General features: G+C 35.7%; 1 protein-coding gene across 2 annotated transcripts in view; it reads right to left on the bottom strand.

Moving 5' to 3' along the window:
* The window catches only part of LOC101892319 (LIM/homeobox protein Awh), a 42,113-nt gene extending 27,928 nt beyond the window's left edge, over positions 1-14,185 (bottom strand). For both annotated transcript variants that reach the window (XM_005181336.4, XM_005181337.4), the window contains exon 1: positions 12,900-14,185. In XM_005181336.4, the coding sequence (XP_005181393.1) occupies positions 12,900-12,905 (6 nt within the window). In that variant the 5' untranslated portion in view covers positions 12,906-14,185. The remainder of the gene's footprint in view (positions 1-12,899) is intronic.
* Positions 14,186-18,013: the final 3,828 nt, after the last annotated feature.

Raw genomic sequence — 18,013 nt, 5'->3', positions numbered from 1 at the left:
AAGATCTATAATCTCTCAGAAGTGGCAAAAGATTAACATTTATTATTGGTTTTTGACTGAAACGCATCTATATGAGATACAGATATTTGACGTTAACGAAATAGTCAGACATGCGTCTTTCCTGTATTTGTGAATTCTCCAAAAAGTCACTGGAATGGACATTTTCGTATTTTGTCTACAAAAGTTGTGCGTGAGGGTCGGGCGATAATTACGACCTGCTGACAATTTTGCATTTTTTTTTTGGTCCATTTCAACCCCTAAATATATGGCGATCATCTCCAACAAGAGTAGGCTTCTATTCTGACCCTCATCTTATCCCCATGCAAAATTTCGTAAGGATCGGGCCATAAATGCGATCTGTATATGATATCCTGATATCCTAAGTACTTAGTTTTGTTAGCTGTAGAAATATTACCAAATGTTTAATTCAAATGCCAAAAATATGACAAAATTGAAAAAATATGAGAAAATTTTATTTTTTTATTTTTTCATCTTTAGAGAGATATTTTTTCTTTCCTGACAAGAGGCCATTCTGAATTAATGAGAACTGTTGAAATCAGTTTAGCCGTTCTCGACATATAAGAGATCTTTCAAGCATATCTTCTTTGATAGACATATATATCGCACATATTTTGCTATATATCCGATTTCTTGGATGTTAACATCAATGTAAAGATCAGAAGTAACCTTGTCATGGCTTTGTGATTTCGCCGGGATTTAAAATATTCGCGGTTTAATGAAAAATTTTGAATTTTTTCAACACAAAAGATATGGTCTATTTTACCCGCTAAATATTATCCGATGACCACCCAAATTGGTAGGCTTCTTCCCTGCCCTAAACTCTAGCTACATGCGAAATTCCGTCGATTGGTCTATAATTGCGACCTGTATAGCTACTGCAAAATCCGACATTTTTTCAGTATTTGGTCCATTTCAACCCCTAAACATTTGGCGATCATCTCTAAAAGAAATAGGCTTCTATTCTGACCCAAACCCCATCTTCGTGCAAAATTTCGTGAAGATCGGACCATAATTGCGACCTGTAGAGTGATTACAAATTAACATGGACAGACGGACGGACGGACATACATAGCTAGATCGACTCAGCTCGGCGAGATAGGAAGATCCATATATACTTTCCTATATGGGAAACCAATATTTCGAGGTGTTACATAAATTCTGGCCCAATCAAACTTATAATACCCCCAACACATAGTGTTGTAGGGTATAAATATTTCATATGTTTGTCATGGAATGAGGTACTTTCTCAAAGTATAGTACAAGGCCTACATGAGGTCGGTCAAGAAGACTACTTGTGTTCCAGAACTGCAAGAAAGTACAATATTTTACAACGATAACTGATTTTCCCTTTATGATATCAAAGAAAATTTCAAAAATAGTAGATTCTTGCAGTTTCTGGAACAGAGCAAAAATTAGCAGATTTTGTAGTTATCGGACTTCCTTTAGATTTTAAATCACAATATGTCTTTTGACACAATATGTCTTTTTTCGAGTAAAATTTTCTCATTAAACTATTGGGTTACAAGACAAATCAAGAAAATTATCGTACAAAAAAATGAAAATATGGTTTGAAGACTTTGCCACACTCTTTTCAATCTCAATTATGTACGAATGTGTTGCTTGTGAGGGGCGGGGACTTAAGACCCAATCCCGTGTGCAAGCTCATTTTAAAAGTAATGTCTACCACAACTCAATATCAATTTCAAAAAGATCAAGGTTCTTTCACGCATTGCGTATAAGATCAAACTTTCAAACTAGTTATGGGTCCGTCCCATTTGATCTTTTCCTCACAGGGATTTTTAGTAATTTTCCTTCTAAAACTAAATAGAAATAAAGTAGGAGTCGATAAAAGTGAATTTTGAAAAAAAAAAAGATTATTAATGCAACACTTGGTTATTTTCATCAGCGTTGGCATGTCAATGGCACAGCAGGAAATCTATTGATCAAAAGACGCAACATCTCGCCAGAAGAGTAGAAGGGAGCAAACGTACAGAAACACATAAAACAAATCTATGGGCCAGCCAGCATCTGAAAGCGGCAAGATTGGCCATCCATATGTTGAATATTTTTGGTTTCTGAAATATTCATAATCGTCGACTATTGAATATTAATTAGACGACTTGTTTTGTGTGGTTATGGTTGTTTTAAACATAATTTTCATATTAATTTTAAGCAAAGAAATCCCAATTCATTTTTGTGTTATTTATGAATTCGTTTTGGACCAATGGATTCGATTTTTCAATATTAGGTTTTAAAAATGGGTAAGTCACCGCTTGTTTGGTCAAATGTTTTGTCATCATTTTCAGAACTCGGAAAAAAAGACGGCTGCCGTTTGTATTTATGACCAAATCAAATTGAAGCGAGCATAAATAAGACCAAAATTGTACCCGCCCCACCATTGTGGCAACACAAATTACGCACATTTCCAATTATTTATTCATACCCCGAGAATTTGGTATGGGACAACAAACGCCGTGTGAACCCACACAAATGAGATCATTTGACTTCTTCCCAATCACATCTCCATCTTTGATCAGATGACCAATTGTTGGGCATCTGATAGTGCATATCATGGCTGCGATGCGTGCGCCAAATACAAATTGGCTAAATTTTGGAAAACACCTTTTTAAGCTGACAATGTCAATGTCCAGCGCACAGATGGCCAGTGCAATAGCCGAGGACAGATTTTCTCCCTTGTATCCCTTGAGGGTGATTAGATCTCAACAACCCTCATTATCGCTAAGGCGCTTTACGAAAAATACAAGGATTTTGAAATTCGGATTTCGTAATTGACTTACCAACCTCTATGTTGCCTCTTCCAAGACAATGGGCCAAGTTCCTTGTCTTGTGTGCAGAACAAAGAAAACAACAAAAGACCACAAAAAGCGAAGAGACAAAGCAGCATCTTGACTTGTGACAAACAACATCAAACAAACGAGAAACATATTGCATTTGCCCCTCTCTCACCTCAAGTGGAGGGCTGTTAGAAATCACACCTTTACTGTTTTATGGCCAGTTGCGCATGCGCCTAGTACAATGATCCGCTTGTCGCAAACAAACATACTGCTACTTCCCCTAAAACCAAAGCAGAACAATGGAAATGTGTAAAATCACAGGCATTTCGAAAGTCAGCATGATTTTTAGCAGGTAATTGTGAATTGTTGGCAATAGGGAACACAGACTCTAATGGAAATGAAATTGTCCAGGGCGCGCTCGCACACAAAGAAAATATTGTGGCCCAATCATTGCAACCACCTCCGACGGCGTTTGCCTTCGCCTCAGAAATGAATAACAGTATTCCCAAAACAAAAGGCATCCCTTCGAGTGGCCATTGTTCTGTGAAGCGTCTTAAATCCACAAAATAGCCTTTAAGAATGCTTGTATGGAAAACAAATGAGTCTAACAAATGCCTCTTAAAAAATAGACACGCACACACACACACAGACGTCGAGGACAATGTGTTAAATACCGCTCGCTTGCATATCCTTTGAGTCCTTTACAAGCATTTCCTCCGATAATGTTTGTGTGTACGTCACATCACATGACATAAGCATTTTATAGATAAAATTACCTTTCCTTTGTTCGGCGCCCAAACAGAACACATCTCATAATGCTACTTGAAAATCGTATTATAAAGCGAAAATTCACACCATGTCGTAGCTGGTCATAAATTCGAAAAGAGGATTCATGAGTTTTACGGCTAGTCGACCGCAACAAACCGCTGGATTAAATCTCTTCACATAGCATTGCAATTCGTCCCCTTTTTGTCCTCCATTGTACGACGGCGATTACCAATATTTTACACGGCCGAATGGGAGGAATGCTGCGGGTAAATAAACTCACACCCATGACCAACAATGTCGATGCGAGCAAACAAATTTCACTGAATCTATTTTCCCCGATGAACAATGTTTTATTGATAACTAATAATGTTTTACCCGTACAAATTCGCGGATCTTGTTTCCTAGTGGCATCCAATTGAGATCTTCGTAGGCAAAAAAAAAGAAAAAATACATATGTCTTTCGAATTTAATTCCAAAGATTTGAAGTGAACATGAATATAAATAGTTAGGTGTTTTTTATTATTTGTCCTTTTTGGGATTGAGATTGAAATCGCAATTGGGATGTTTTAAATATCAAACAAAATTTTCAAATGGTTAAAAAAAACTCCAAGTCATTTAAGATAAATCTATAGATCTCCGAAAAATTATGTCAACTTGGAATTGTTGGTACTTGGAAGATGTGGTACTTTCCCCAACTTTTAAATGTCAAAAGTGCATTTTAGAACAAGGGAATTTCTACTGAATTCATTTTTGTAACAACTACATAGCTTCTGATTTTTATAAAAATATTTTCGTCGATAAATTATGTCAGAAAGAAAAGTCTCTTATGTATACTCGCCTGTAGGTGTTCTATACATGGTGAGATAAAAAAACTGCAACCAACTTCAAACTGCAATCATTTCTAAGCTACTCGTCCGACAGCTGTTAAAATTATTCCAGTGACAGTTCATTATATTGTTTATAAGCATTTTGGTGAAAATTTTCCAGAAAAAAAGTTATTCATGATGGAATTCAAGCGTGGTAGCGTGATTTCTTTATTTTTGACCGGAAAACCACAAGTGGCTATCGTTATGTGAATAAATCGTTTGGCTATTTAAATGTGAATAAATCGTTTGTGTCTCGTACCATCGCTCGTTACCGTGATATTGTTAGCGTAGCCCGACGTCAAGGAAGTGGACGAAAGAAAACAGCAACATCAGCAGAAATGGTTCGAAATGTAAAGAAGCGACTTGATCGAAACCCGCCTCGCATTGGCTGAAAAATGGCTCGTGAGCTGAACATATCGGCAAATATTGAAAATTGGAATTCAAAAAAAGTGCAAGAGCTTACACCGCAACAGAAAGGAAATATACTCAAAATAGCTAAAGAGTTGCTTCGCTTGGCCAAAAGTGGTGAATTGCCGAATTTGGTTTCTTCGATGAGAAAATATTCTGGAGGGTGTATTAAATCTAAACTTATTCTAAAATTTGATGGTATTTCCGACATTTTTTGCTTTAATGCAATAAAATTTAAAAAAAAATGTAAAAATTGTGGCGTTTGGCTTTTTTGCAGTTTTGTTATCTCACGCTGTATATACATATAGACTACTGTCCATTTCATAACAAGAGCTAGATGTATTTGCCAGCCGTTTTTTAAATAACCTTTTAAGTAATTCCTCCTCAAGTAAGAGTTTTAACCGAACACTCAAAATACGGTTCCTCCATTTTTAGTAAATATCCGAAGGTAACCGTTTTATGCTGCAGCTAGTTAGCACAACAAAATAACTTGAGGGTAGCCTATTGGTGTATGGTTGCTCTAGTTTTCTATTTCCTCTATTCATTTTTGATTCCGCTCAACAGTATTCCCAAATGGGTTGGAACTGAATCATCCACATGACACATTGCTAATTTCCACATAAAAAATGAAAATAGATATTGAATTGTGCTGTTGTTTTATTAGTTGTCTAAAAGAAAGTACACAAGTCCAAAAAAATGTCTTGCATTTTGTCCAATTATTTATTTTTGTCACTGCACTATGAGGCCAATGGCATGTTTTGAGGCAAAAATCACAGGGATGCCGTGGACCTTAAAAAGTTCTTTTTCAGGTCCTGGCTATAATGAGAACTACATCTGCCAAATTTATTTTGGATCGGCTGGAATTTAGATATAGCTCAAACATATAGGTTAGGTTAGAGGATGCGCAGTTGCTTAAGCAATTGCTTCACTCGGAAACCTACTGGTCTATTGTGATCATCCTAGTTTAGAGAGAAGGCATCAAGCAAGTAGAGAAGTAAAGATATAGTGATATAAAAGAGATTGTGTGGAAATTGAAGAGTATTCAGGAAGAGATTATCGTTGGACAGTTGGACAATGACACAATAAATGTTCCGCAGTTTCTATCTCCTCCTCGTCTCGACAAAGTATCGTCAGCCACCAATTAGAAGTCATCTCCTTGCATTTAGCCAGAATGTTGAAATTTCCAAAAAAAAATGTTTCTATATTATCTGGCACAAGGGTGGCTTCAGCGAGCTCTCAATCTCAACAGAGAACAGTCGACTCGGAGCCACGTCTTGTCAATTCATCTGCTGACTCATTGACATAGATGTTGCTGTGGACAGGGACCCAACAAAGCTTGACAAAGGACTTCACTTTTTCCAGATCAATCCGGCATTCCAGTACTGCCATAGATTTGACGGTCTATGAATTTAGCGCTCTAGCCGCTTGACTATCGACATATATAGTCACCGGTGCGTTCAATTCAACTGTTCTATTCATCAGCAATTCTACGGCTTTCCTAGCGGCAAAGATCTCTCTCTGAAATACGCTACAATTTGAATGAGTTCAAAATATTCAGGATTTCGCAGAAAACACTAGCTCCCGTTCCACTTTCCATCTTAGAACCATCAGTATACATAGCTATATCGCTGAATTCTGGATTTACATGTCCCTGCTAGGTATGTGGATGTCCAGTATTTTGAATTGTTGCCTAGGTGATATAAAGCCACTGATAAAACCCGACTCCACATACTTCACAAAGACCGAATGTCCAAATGGTTGAATACACCATTCACGCTCACTGAGCCTCAGATCCCACAAAAAAGTTTCATCATTGAATGCTATAACAATGATATTCTGTACGCGCTTTTTCGGTACACCTTAAAAATACTTTTGACAAATTTGAACGAAATCGGTTCAGATTTACATATAACTCCTACATACATATATGAGCCAGATCAGGAAATTATTATGCTTTCCAAAATATGCATTTAAGACTAAAAATGAGCTGATATAACACATTTGGGGCACACAACTTATGAAACTGGACGACTCTATATATTGGAGCTATATTCAAACCTGATCCGATTATCAAAACAAACAAATGATTTGTGGAACATTTCATTACAATGTGTGCAATGTTTTTAGACAATAAAGGCGGATGATGATCATCAAATGAAAGGCAAAGAAATTCACTGCGACATATTACCCTGCACTGTAGTGTGGCGTAGGGAATAAAATTGATTTACAAATAATTCCCATATATATTCCCCTCATATTGATTGTATATGAAACACCAACTGTGTTATTTTTGTCCAATTAATTTGTGTCTTGGATCATACGGCAAAATTTCGTCAAGATTAAAGTCTGCCATATTTGGACCAAATCAACTCCTTTATAGCTATAACTCTCATATATATATTTCATGCGATTTTATGCCTAAAAGACACAACACATTCACCCAATTGAAAATTTACAACGTTTAACAATACACTTTATTTCGAATACAATATTTTGCACGTTGTTTTTATACCCTACACTACATAGTGGTAAGGGTATTATGTCTTTGTGCATTTGTTTGTAACATGGAGGAGGAAGCGAGATAGACCCATAGTTAATTTTGAGGATCTCCATAGTATCACTTTCTGAGTTGATTTATGCATGTCCGTCCGTCTGTCCATGTATTCTTGTGAACAAAATGCAGGTCGCATTTATTATCCGATTGAGATGAAATTTTCCAAACAACATTTGTTTGGCCCAAGGACGAACCCTATTGAAATATAGCTCCCATATATATCTTCGTCCGATTTGCCTTTTATTGTTCACTAAACGTGTAATATCAGCCCGAATAGTATGTAATTTTGCACATACAACCAAATTAGGCATGAAAATAAGTGTGCCAAATTTGATCGAAATCGGTTCAGATATAGCTATAGCTCCTATATATATTGTTCATCCGATTTGTTATACTTGTCCTCCGCAGCCGTAATATGCACTCTGTAACAACAATATTTGGGGGAATATATCAAATATAACTCAGAAATACCCTTGCTAAATTTTATCGAGATCGGTTCAGATTTGGATATAGCTCCCATATATAACTTCGTCCGATTTACATTTTATTGTGCACCAAACGTCTAATATTTGCCCAAATGGGAAGGAATTTGGCACATACGACCGAATTGGGTCTAGAAGGTAGTATGCCAAATTTGGTGAAGTTCGGTTCAGATGTAGCTATAGCTCCCATATATATTGTTCATCCGATTTGTTATATTTGTTACCTACAGCCGTAATATGCACTCTGTAACAACAATATTTGGGGGAATATATTAAATACAGCTCAGAAATATATTTGCCAAATTTTATCGATATCGGTTCAGATTTGGATATAGCTCTCTTATATATCTTTATCTGATTTCAAATTAATTTTGCACCAAATGGGCAATACAAGTCCGAACTTAAAAGATACAAATGTTTCGGCATATTTAGTCCTTTGAACTTTAAATTATAATTATAATCATAAAAACTTTTAATTGTTATGTGGAGCTCTACTAAATTAGCAAATTGGTGTAGGGTATCATAAAATCGGCCCCGCCCGACTTTAGGACTCTCTTTACTGGTTTTTACTTGTTGTTGTTAAAATAATGCGAACAGTTTTTATTGGGCGCCAATAATAATATAAGGCTTGATTAAGTTAAAAATTTCAGGAAACTTCGAAAAGAAAATTTGACATCTTTGACAACTCATGAAAATGACTAATTTCAAAAAAAAAAAAATGATTTTTGCCTCAAAAACGTTGCTTCAGCCCCATAGTGCACTGCAACAATGAGTGGGAGTTCAAAACACAAAAGTTGTTGCAAGTTCCCACGCAGGGTCAATTAGTTCCCCTCTTTTGGCATAGCGGACGACTGACTGACTAGTCGAATATAATCGATTGGTTACTGTTTTGCTTAATTACTAATGTCATCGATTATTTGGACTCTTGAACAATTTAAATATGGAAATTATGAGTATCAACAACACCTTTAACTGACTATCGACGCTAATGAAATCCGATACACAACGAACACACCGCAATACAGGCGACAATATAAATATTCACATTAAGAAAGCAAAACACACTCACACACACACACGTTCAAATGCAGGAACGCTCATAATTTTTAAACGCGTAAGAAATTTGTGTGGGTGGTATTTATCATAAACATTTGGATTATCATCGTGTAACATGGATCAGACCAAACCAAACACAAACACTGACACATCTAATCGCTACGCACACACCGACCAGCAAATGTATACCTCCGTCGAACAGGGAAATGTGTTGAAGAAATTAACAGCAAATTGAAGCATTTAAAAGTTATCAAAAATACCCAGCGGGATGGCGGCATATTTAAGCGCAAATATCTCAGCAACATCTCTGATCGTACAAAAACGGGAAACGGGTAATCGCACACACTCAGCTCAAATCGATTTCAACTCGGAATCGAAGAAAAACAGAAACGAATACACAATTCACATTCATGCTGATTAATGCGATGGATGTCCGCCGCCACCACTGCCCCGAATGTAGATTTTTAAACAGTGGAAAAAACAACGGCAAACACCAAACTTATTGTTTTTTGGCAGGAATTCAATCATTGTAAGATATGTACGTAGCAGCACACAGACTCCTCCACAGTTCTATGGAATGGAAATGATGTCCAGACCAACATGGATGAATGAATGAATGAACGACCGGGCGAATTATTTACAGCACTCACACATACACTTGTTCTGTATGGGCATTATCAAAACGATCTGCATAAACGGCGGATCGACGTTATACTAAATATATATTCGTATTAATGTGGTTACAACAATAAAATCGTCTACATTGTTGTTGGGCGATTTTTCTGCTGTATCACTCACAACCCAAGTGAATTGAATCTACACGATCCGAAACAAAAAAAGCCGACAACATCAACAGTTTTTGACGAAATAAAGAAGACTTATTCCGATAGTGTTGAATATTTTCGACAGAATCACTTTGCCGCATTGAGGTTTTGTGTGGAGCGCACCTCATCTCCCCACCACCTACTTCAACAGCATGATGCCCCACGAAAATGCCACAAACAACACAGTCCCGCAGAGAACAACAACTTATTTTCACCAATAGGCCCAACGCATTAAATGTTACTTGCCAATCTCCAGCTGGGCATTTCAAAGCGTTGATCTGCGAGACCCGCCTGTCAATAAAGTTTTGGAGTCTGTTTCATTTTTTGTTGTTCTTTCCTTACGCTTATCGTAAACTTTTTTGTTTGAATTTATGATCCATCCAACCGTCCATTGGTATTTACAATTGAAACTATCAGCATCGATGAATTTCCATCGCTCATCTTGAGTCGCTACGTCCATCAAAGCTATTCCATTGTGCTGGGTGATGATAGCTGCATCTGAATGCCAGCCATGACTCAGACGTTTCATTCGTCAATTGATCACAAAAATATTGATAATTGCTACAATCTGTTGCAATCTCAAAATATTTGTTCGTTTTTTTGTTAACGCTTTTCTCCTTTCAAAAACAAGGACATTTCAACACAGTAGTTGAGGGATAACATAGGGTGGAGCATTATTCACCAATGAAACCTCCAGGAAATGGTCAAGAAAATATATTTGGCAAAGTGAAAAAAATATTGAAAACATGGAAATTTCACATTGCAATTTCAGTGACATTCCATTTTGTTAGCGCACATTGTTGAAAAGCAACCTCTAAACGGACCATTTGTTTTACATTTAAATAATGATAAAGTCTGCATTGAAAAAAGAACAAATGAGAATTGGCACAAAAAAATTGTCTCAAATTCGAAACTAAAATCGAAAAACTAACTATACATTCCAGTAAAATTATCAGAAATTATTAGAAATTCACCTCTAATGACCAAATCAAAACAGTCTTTTGCCAGATTTTGTGTCTCAATCCAAGAACGAAAAGGATATGAGATAGTCATTTAGAACTACTCTTTGTGAAGACCAATCTACAGCACATGCTATTTTCAAAGTACTCGGATTAAATAAGAAGAAGATACAGAGGTTATGCTTGGAAGATGAACTCTTGACATTTTCAACGATGCCAACAACGTGGATATATATATAGAAATAACCCAATATGTACATGGGTTCCGTTAATGTAATAAACTGCCAGATTTCGCAATTATAGTTTGATTGCTACGAAATTGACCACAGAAGTGAATATCGCATTTTTTAATAAGGTACTGCCAATAGAGAAAAAAATCATTCTAAAATAGAGTCATGAGATTTTTTTCACAATGTTATGTGGTCCTTTCGTACGTGAAAAAAAAAACACAACGGAGGAAATAATTGGTCGGGACGAACTATTTATGCTGTCCACCATATGGGAAAATCAGTTACGGGTTTCCAGTAACGTCGGCAGGAAAATGTTGGTCGGGTTATATTTCCCGCAGAGAAGAGAAAACACCAAGATATAGGAAATTTTGAAGGGAAACTTGACTAAACCTTGTTATATGAATATGATATTTAATAGTGGGCCAAAATAGCCCACATTCCAATCTCTCTTGGCAACTACCAAACAACACATACACCCGAGTAATACATATAGATGGATCGACGTTGTAGGTTCTAATACAAACATTTTGTTTCTCAAGGAATTAAAATATAAATAATCGGAGTAAACGGATCAGTTTGCCCCATGCCAATTTCATCTTTCATATATATAGGCTGACGATGTTTAAAATATATCGTATGATTTAATGACGTTATTTTCTTTTTGCTCGATTCCTGAAAGTAACTCCCGTAGATTGGCCTTTTCGGGTCTAAAAGCCGAAAAATGGTCATTAAATTCGATCACATTGATCTTTTTATACCCTTCGCCATAAGGGCAACTTAAAGTATAACTAAATTGTTTGAAAATATTTCCATGGATATTCTACTAATCCAACCCAAATCTGGCACACACAATATTAACAATATGCATGCACATGCACAATATTAACAATACCGTTATGTGGGACTATCCAACGACTCGGATTTTTAGCAAAGTTATATTCTGTCCATTAGAAATTTCAAAACAAACAAAACAGCCAATGAGACGTTCTATTCAATGAGAACTCTAAGTGTCAAATTAAAAACAATTCGATAGAAAATTGAGGCTATATATTTTAAATACCGAAACCTCTACACTAAAAAGCTAAAAAGTGGAACTGCTTTAAATTTCTGTTGAATTAGATAGAAAACCCGAAATGTTGTAATTGGACAAATCGGGTTCTCAGTCGGTAAGTTTACTCTTTGGACACACATTTTAATGCAGGTCTACTGTTTAATGGTTTAATGGTCTCTTAACTAATTTTGAAGCCTTCCAAACATCGAAAATAAGTGCGCAATACCAAAACGTATTCAGATCAAGTCCATTGTCAATATCAAACATGATTGGCAAAATTCAAACTTTTGTACCAACCTTAAAAGGTCCAGTGTGAACATTTCCGTAATTTTCCAAATTGTAAAATTGACGCAATTAAAGAATATATTTTTGTATCTAACAAACATTAAGAGGTGTTGCCAACGAAATGGGAAATTTAGATGAGTGTTCGGTAATTGCATCCTAGTAAAAATTGTAAATAATCCATTTTAGCAAATTTATGTGTGGCTCAATATTGAAGACTGCTAAAAAATTAAATTTTCGCAAAAATTATTGTCGCATACATATTCCTATACATATGCAATAGTATGTACGTTTCCATTAAGACAGATTTATAAAATCAGCATGGGAGGATGTAAATTACATTGTTTTGTCCGTCAAGTGTATTCGTCCATAAAGGATTGAAAAGAAGACTCCATGCAATCAAATTATATTTATATTATTATGTTCATTGTTTTTGAAGTACAACCCTTATAAATGTCTTAAAAACTGCTTGTAACTCTCCGCCGGACGACAGTAACTAGCACCCATTACAATTTGAAACGAATCCATCCATAGTTGTTCTATATGCCGACGGTTAAGCTTCCCAAGAGAATCCCCTTAGATAGATAGATAATAGACACTCACCTTCATTTTAAGTGCCTCCACAATTTTGGCGGTTTTTAATCCACAGCAGAGATACCTATATAGAGATGCTAATTCCGGATATTGATCGATTATCTACTACCTATTCCGATTATGTAGGTAGTAGTGTTTAACTTTTTGATTCCGGCAGATGGATGGAGTTAAACTTTTCACAGTTTTAATGGAATTTTCTTATTTGTACTTAGTGTAATATTTTTGTACGGAAAATCTCCTTTTTATTTATTTCTTATTTTTTTTTTGTTTTGATTTGAAAAAACACCTTCAATCTATTTTCTATGTTTTATCCAATCATGTTTTAGTTGGTTTCGAAAATATTGATATGTTTGAACATTTCCCGGTCTGATTACAACATATAACGGCACTTGAAAACACCAACAATGGCGTTCCGATATTAATTTTTATGTTTCTTCAATTTATTTATTTTTTTGATTTTGTTTTTTTTTTTTTACCGTGTGATACGCGAACGCGGACGCAAATAGACGACCACGAAATTTATGTGGCTAGATCTTTCGTAATGCGCCAGCTGAAGAGGAGGACAACCACGTCAAGCCAAACACTAAAAAACTTGATGCCATTCACACAGACCCTCCATACAAAACGTCGTTACAACGCAAGACCACTCGTTGGACTGATTAGAGCCAGAAGCTGAACACAAGGCCGACAGCATTCAGATGCGGCGGCAAGAGCACTCAAACGGATTCGCTGCGACCGAGTGACGAGTAGAATACAAGTGGTTGTTAGTTGGCTAATTCTCATGGAGCAACAACAACATCAACGAGGCACAAACCAGTCTGATAAGCAGCTAACCAACCAACCAGCCAGTCAGCCAGCCAGCCAGCCGACGAATATCGACAACATCCATGTCCATGATCACAAACTCACACAAGCACTCAGTCACCACCAACATTGACAACAACTGGAACTTCATCCACCCAGAGAAATGTGAAGACATTGCAGTAGTTCGAAGTGAGTGCAGCGGCTCTGTGGGTCTTGGCCAAATAAGGGTGGTTATTGATTGGCGGATAACTAGCGAAGCACCTCCTCTTCGGCGAAATTTGAACGGAACGAGTTTGGTTAGTTGGTACGTGGAGAGACCCATTTTGAGTGGGAATTCGTTGTTATGCTCTTTTTACATTGCTTCGCTCTGAGTGCGCAGCTGTCACTTTTGAGTGTGTTTTCGCTCCATATTCTTTGCGGCCAGGGCGAATACCACCCAATGAAATGGCATGGCGAGCTCGCTCCCTTTACTGTTGGTATGTTTGTTTTTCATGATCAGATTTCAAAACACTTGCGACTGAGGCAACACAAGAACAGAAACGTCGCACTCACACACCTCCAGCCATTTGTTCCAGACTGATGGTTGATGTGCCATTAGCCAGAACGCGAATGTCCAAGTGTTTCGAGGTTCCAAGAAAATCTAGCAAAAGATACAAACAACCTGAGTTGTTTGGAAACAATCTTGTTTGGTTTGCACTTGACCAAAACCAAATGGATACAGTAACGCCCCTCGCGACGTCGCCATATCTTCATCGCTGTCACGACACCGCTACATGCACAGAGCGTCGTAATTGCCCATCGCACACCCCAGCTAAATGACATGACATGTAGTTGCCACATATTAAGCCAAAATGATTTTCCAAAAAGCACCATTGACGACCTAATTATACACGCAAAAACGGACCAAATAAAGGAGGCAAGACAAGGAAAGATATATAAAGCTGTTACTTACATCCCGGGATTCTCAGAAAGACTTGGTAAATCAAACATTTACAATAAGGACAACTATCAATTAGCGTTTAAATCTCGTAATAATGTCGACAGTCTGTTTAGTAAAACAAAATCTAAAATTAAGAATGAGGACAAGTGCAATGTAGTTTATAGGATAACATGTAATGGGGACGACGCTGACGTATGCCAAAAGTCATATGTCGGCACGACAAAGACGAAATTAAAAACTAGACTTTCAGACATATTTTGATACAGTTTATTTGTTTTTACGTTTTCGTCACATAAAATCTATATATATAAAAGAAAGTTGTGTTAGTTACTACGCTTATAACTCAAGAACCGCTGATCTGTTTTTTTTTTTTCTTGGCGGAAAAGGATAATATCCAAAGAAATCGCGAAAAAGTGTTAAATTTGAACATTTTCATTTTGACTTTTGAAATGTACAATAGTAGTGTTTTCTTTGGCATGATTTTTTTCTATTTTCACTTACTATTTTCGAATGTACATTTGTAGTGTTTTTGTTTTTTCTAAACTCGAGAAAATTGATTCGATGGAATCTAATTTCAAAATAATAGTACGTTCTATTGACGAACTTCGTAAGGACCTTTAAAATCAGCGAACAAATTTTTTCAAAGATTATTTTCTATTTTCAATTTGTTCTTCCTTATCGGCCAATTTAATATAAAGTACGATGTTTTTTTTTTCAATTTAGCTTATCATATGGAATTCAATCGTTTTTTGTGAACAAAATAAAGAATTATTGTCACCATATAAAGGAAAATTATGTTAGTAACTACGCTTATAACACAAGACGGATTTTAACAATTCATACGTGGCGTGAAATGTTTTCAATTTGACATACTATATTGAAGTGTAAATGTTTTATTGTTTTGAGTTCTGAATGAATAATATTAAAAATGAAGTGAGCAAGCAATATTATGTTAAATCTTTCATGTATAAAATTGGCATCTACTTTTACGAATAAAAATAGCAGAATAAATTGGACATTTAGTAAGAAAAGGATTTCTATTCTCCCAGAAATTCTTCCTAAACGTTCCAAATACCTTCAATCGCTTTTGCAGGTTGTAATATGGGTCATAACCCCCGGATAAAGGTACAACCCGATATCAAGTATATTTTCCATTGTAATCATATTTTGCATGCTAATTTCGGCAAATGTTGGTTATTTAAGAAGAAACTATACTAGCAAAAAATGATCACATATTTTCGGGGTCTTGGTCGCTTTTTTGCCTCTTATTTGTCATGTTTGTTTCTAGGAGGGTATATAACATATTCTCATAAAATTTTCAATTTTCGGAGTAGGGTCCATTTTGGTCTTGACCACATTCATCAATTTATTTGGCTAAAATATTGTATTTGGCTTCTCTGGGGTAGAGAACCATCTTAGAGATAATTGTCCACAAGGGCATTAATTTAAGTATAGTCCCTATATTAGTGTACCCCCAGTCCATATTCCCAACCAATGTGTGATCAGAAAATTTTGTATTCTGAGGCTAGGGCCAGAACAGAAGCCTTCTTTTGGAGATGGTCGCATAATATTTAGGGCTTAAATTCTGACCGTTACGCAGATGCCGATAATAAATATATCGGATATATATAGCAAAATATATACAATGGTTATATAAAAAGGAAGGGGGTGTTAGCTAGAATGCTTATATATCAAGAATAGCTGGACACATTTTGACAAATTTTGTCAATTCAGAATGCCCTCTTGGCATAAAAGTATGAAATCTAAAAAAATCGCATAAAAAGTTGCCCATAATGATGTTAATATAGATTTTGTAGTATTTTGTGACATTTTTTATTTTTTATCGCATTTTTTTCCAATTTATAAGTCAAATTGAAAAAATCGCATGCGATAAAAAATAAAAAAATATCACAAAATTGAAGTGTATATTTTTAATAATTTTTCACCTCACAACACAGGTTAGGGTTATTATGTACAAATTTCAATTATCGTCCGATCCTCACGAAAGGCTCAGAAGGGCTAGGCCTATTGTTTTAAAGATGTCCGCAATATATTTAGGGATTGAAAAGGACCAACAACTTCAAATGTTCCTGATTTTGCAGCCTTTACAAAGGTGCTTCCAATCTGAAATGGGATTGAAATAATATATGTCAAAGATTCTCGGATTTATTATTCATCCATACCTTAAGAGTTTGGTCCAGAAATGTGTCCTAAATTCGGTGATTTCGTTTTTTTTTTTTATCAAAGAAAATAATAAGGCAAAACTCGAAAATAATTTCTTGCTGACAATTTTCACAAAAAATCAAAACTAATTTGTCAAAAAGGACAGATTTGAGAAAAGTTTGTGAAGCATAAGTGTTTCTCAAGCATTGTTGAAAAATTATATTTTTATAATATTATTCTCAAGCCGTATTGGATTTTTGGTATGTTGGGATACGATTTTAATTTTTTTATTTTCTTGGCTTAACATGTCATCTTTATTTGTTTATGTATGTGTTTTCTTTTCAATAACAAAAAAATTGTTCAGAAAATATTCAAATTCGGGTGTTTTCAAAATGTTTATTTCAACGTATGCATCGACAAAATCTAGAGTTTTTATAGCGAAATAATCCTTTAGATATATAAAGTACATGATTTTGAAAAGAAGTGTTGACCTTTCATTCAGTTATCGCGTTTTTCAATTATTTATTCAAAATAAATGCAACAAGTTATTTGTTTTGTTATTGTTTTGATATTAATTCTGACATTACAAGCCAAGACCTCTATACCTGCAATTTTTTCAAAGTTGACCTACCTTCTCTTCATTGTACCATGATATGGACCACTACTTTTGTGTGAAAAAAATTCCAGCATTACTTACAGGCGATATCCGAAATAAACAAAAGGCGAATTTCTGTCTTATGCTAATTTCGTTGACGAATATAGCCAAATATCTTAGACAAGCAAATCATATAGATGAGTCTTAATTTGGAGATACAGCTTTTGGAGATTGTCGCTAAATATTTAGGTGTTCAAATGACCCAAAGACATTTCCTGATCACACAATTGAAGCCAATTGACAAGCCTGAGAAGAGAGTTAAGGATAGGGAAGAATTGTAGCATTTTGGATAAATGGCGAAATCTTCCAAAATTGATTTGGACATAAGGGGGCTTCTAACATATTGTAGTGTTTTAGGGTATCACATGGTCGGTCCTGCACGGCTATAGCATTTGCTCACTTCTTTTATTTTATTTTTGAATTCTAATATGATGTGTATTCTTTTTGGGCAGTAAAAAGCGACAACGGACAAAACTGTTATAGATTTTAGGTATTCATTGGGTAATTGGAACTATACGAATTATATAATTTCAGAAGAGGATAAAAGCAAAGAATTATTTT

Source organism: Musca domestica, unplaced genomic scaffold, assembly GCF_030504385.1.
Source record: "Musca domestica strain aabys unplaced genomic scaffold, Musca_domestica.polishedcontigs.V.1.1 9, whole genome shotgun sequence".
Taxonomy (NCBI): domain Eukaryota; kingdom Metazoa; phylum Arthropoda; class Insecta; order Diptera; family Muscidae; genus Musca; species Musca domestica.
Note: the sequence above shows the minus strand (reverse complement) of the source record. Positions and strands in the feature narration are given on the sequence as shown.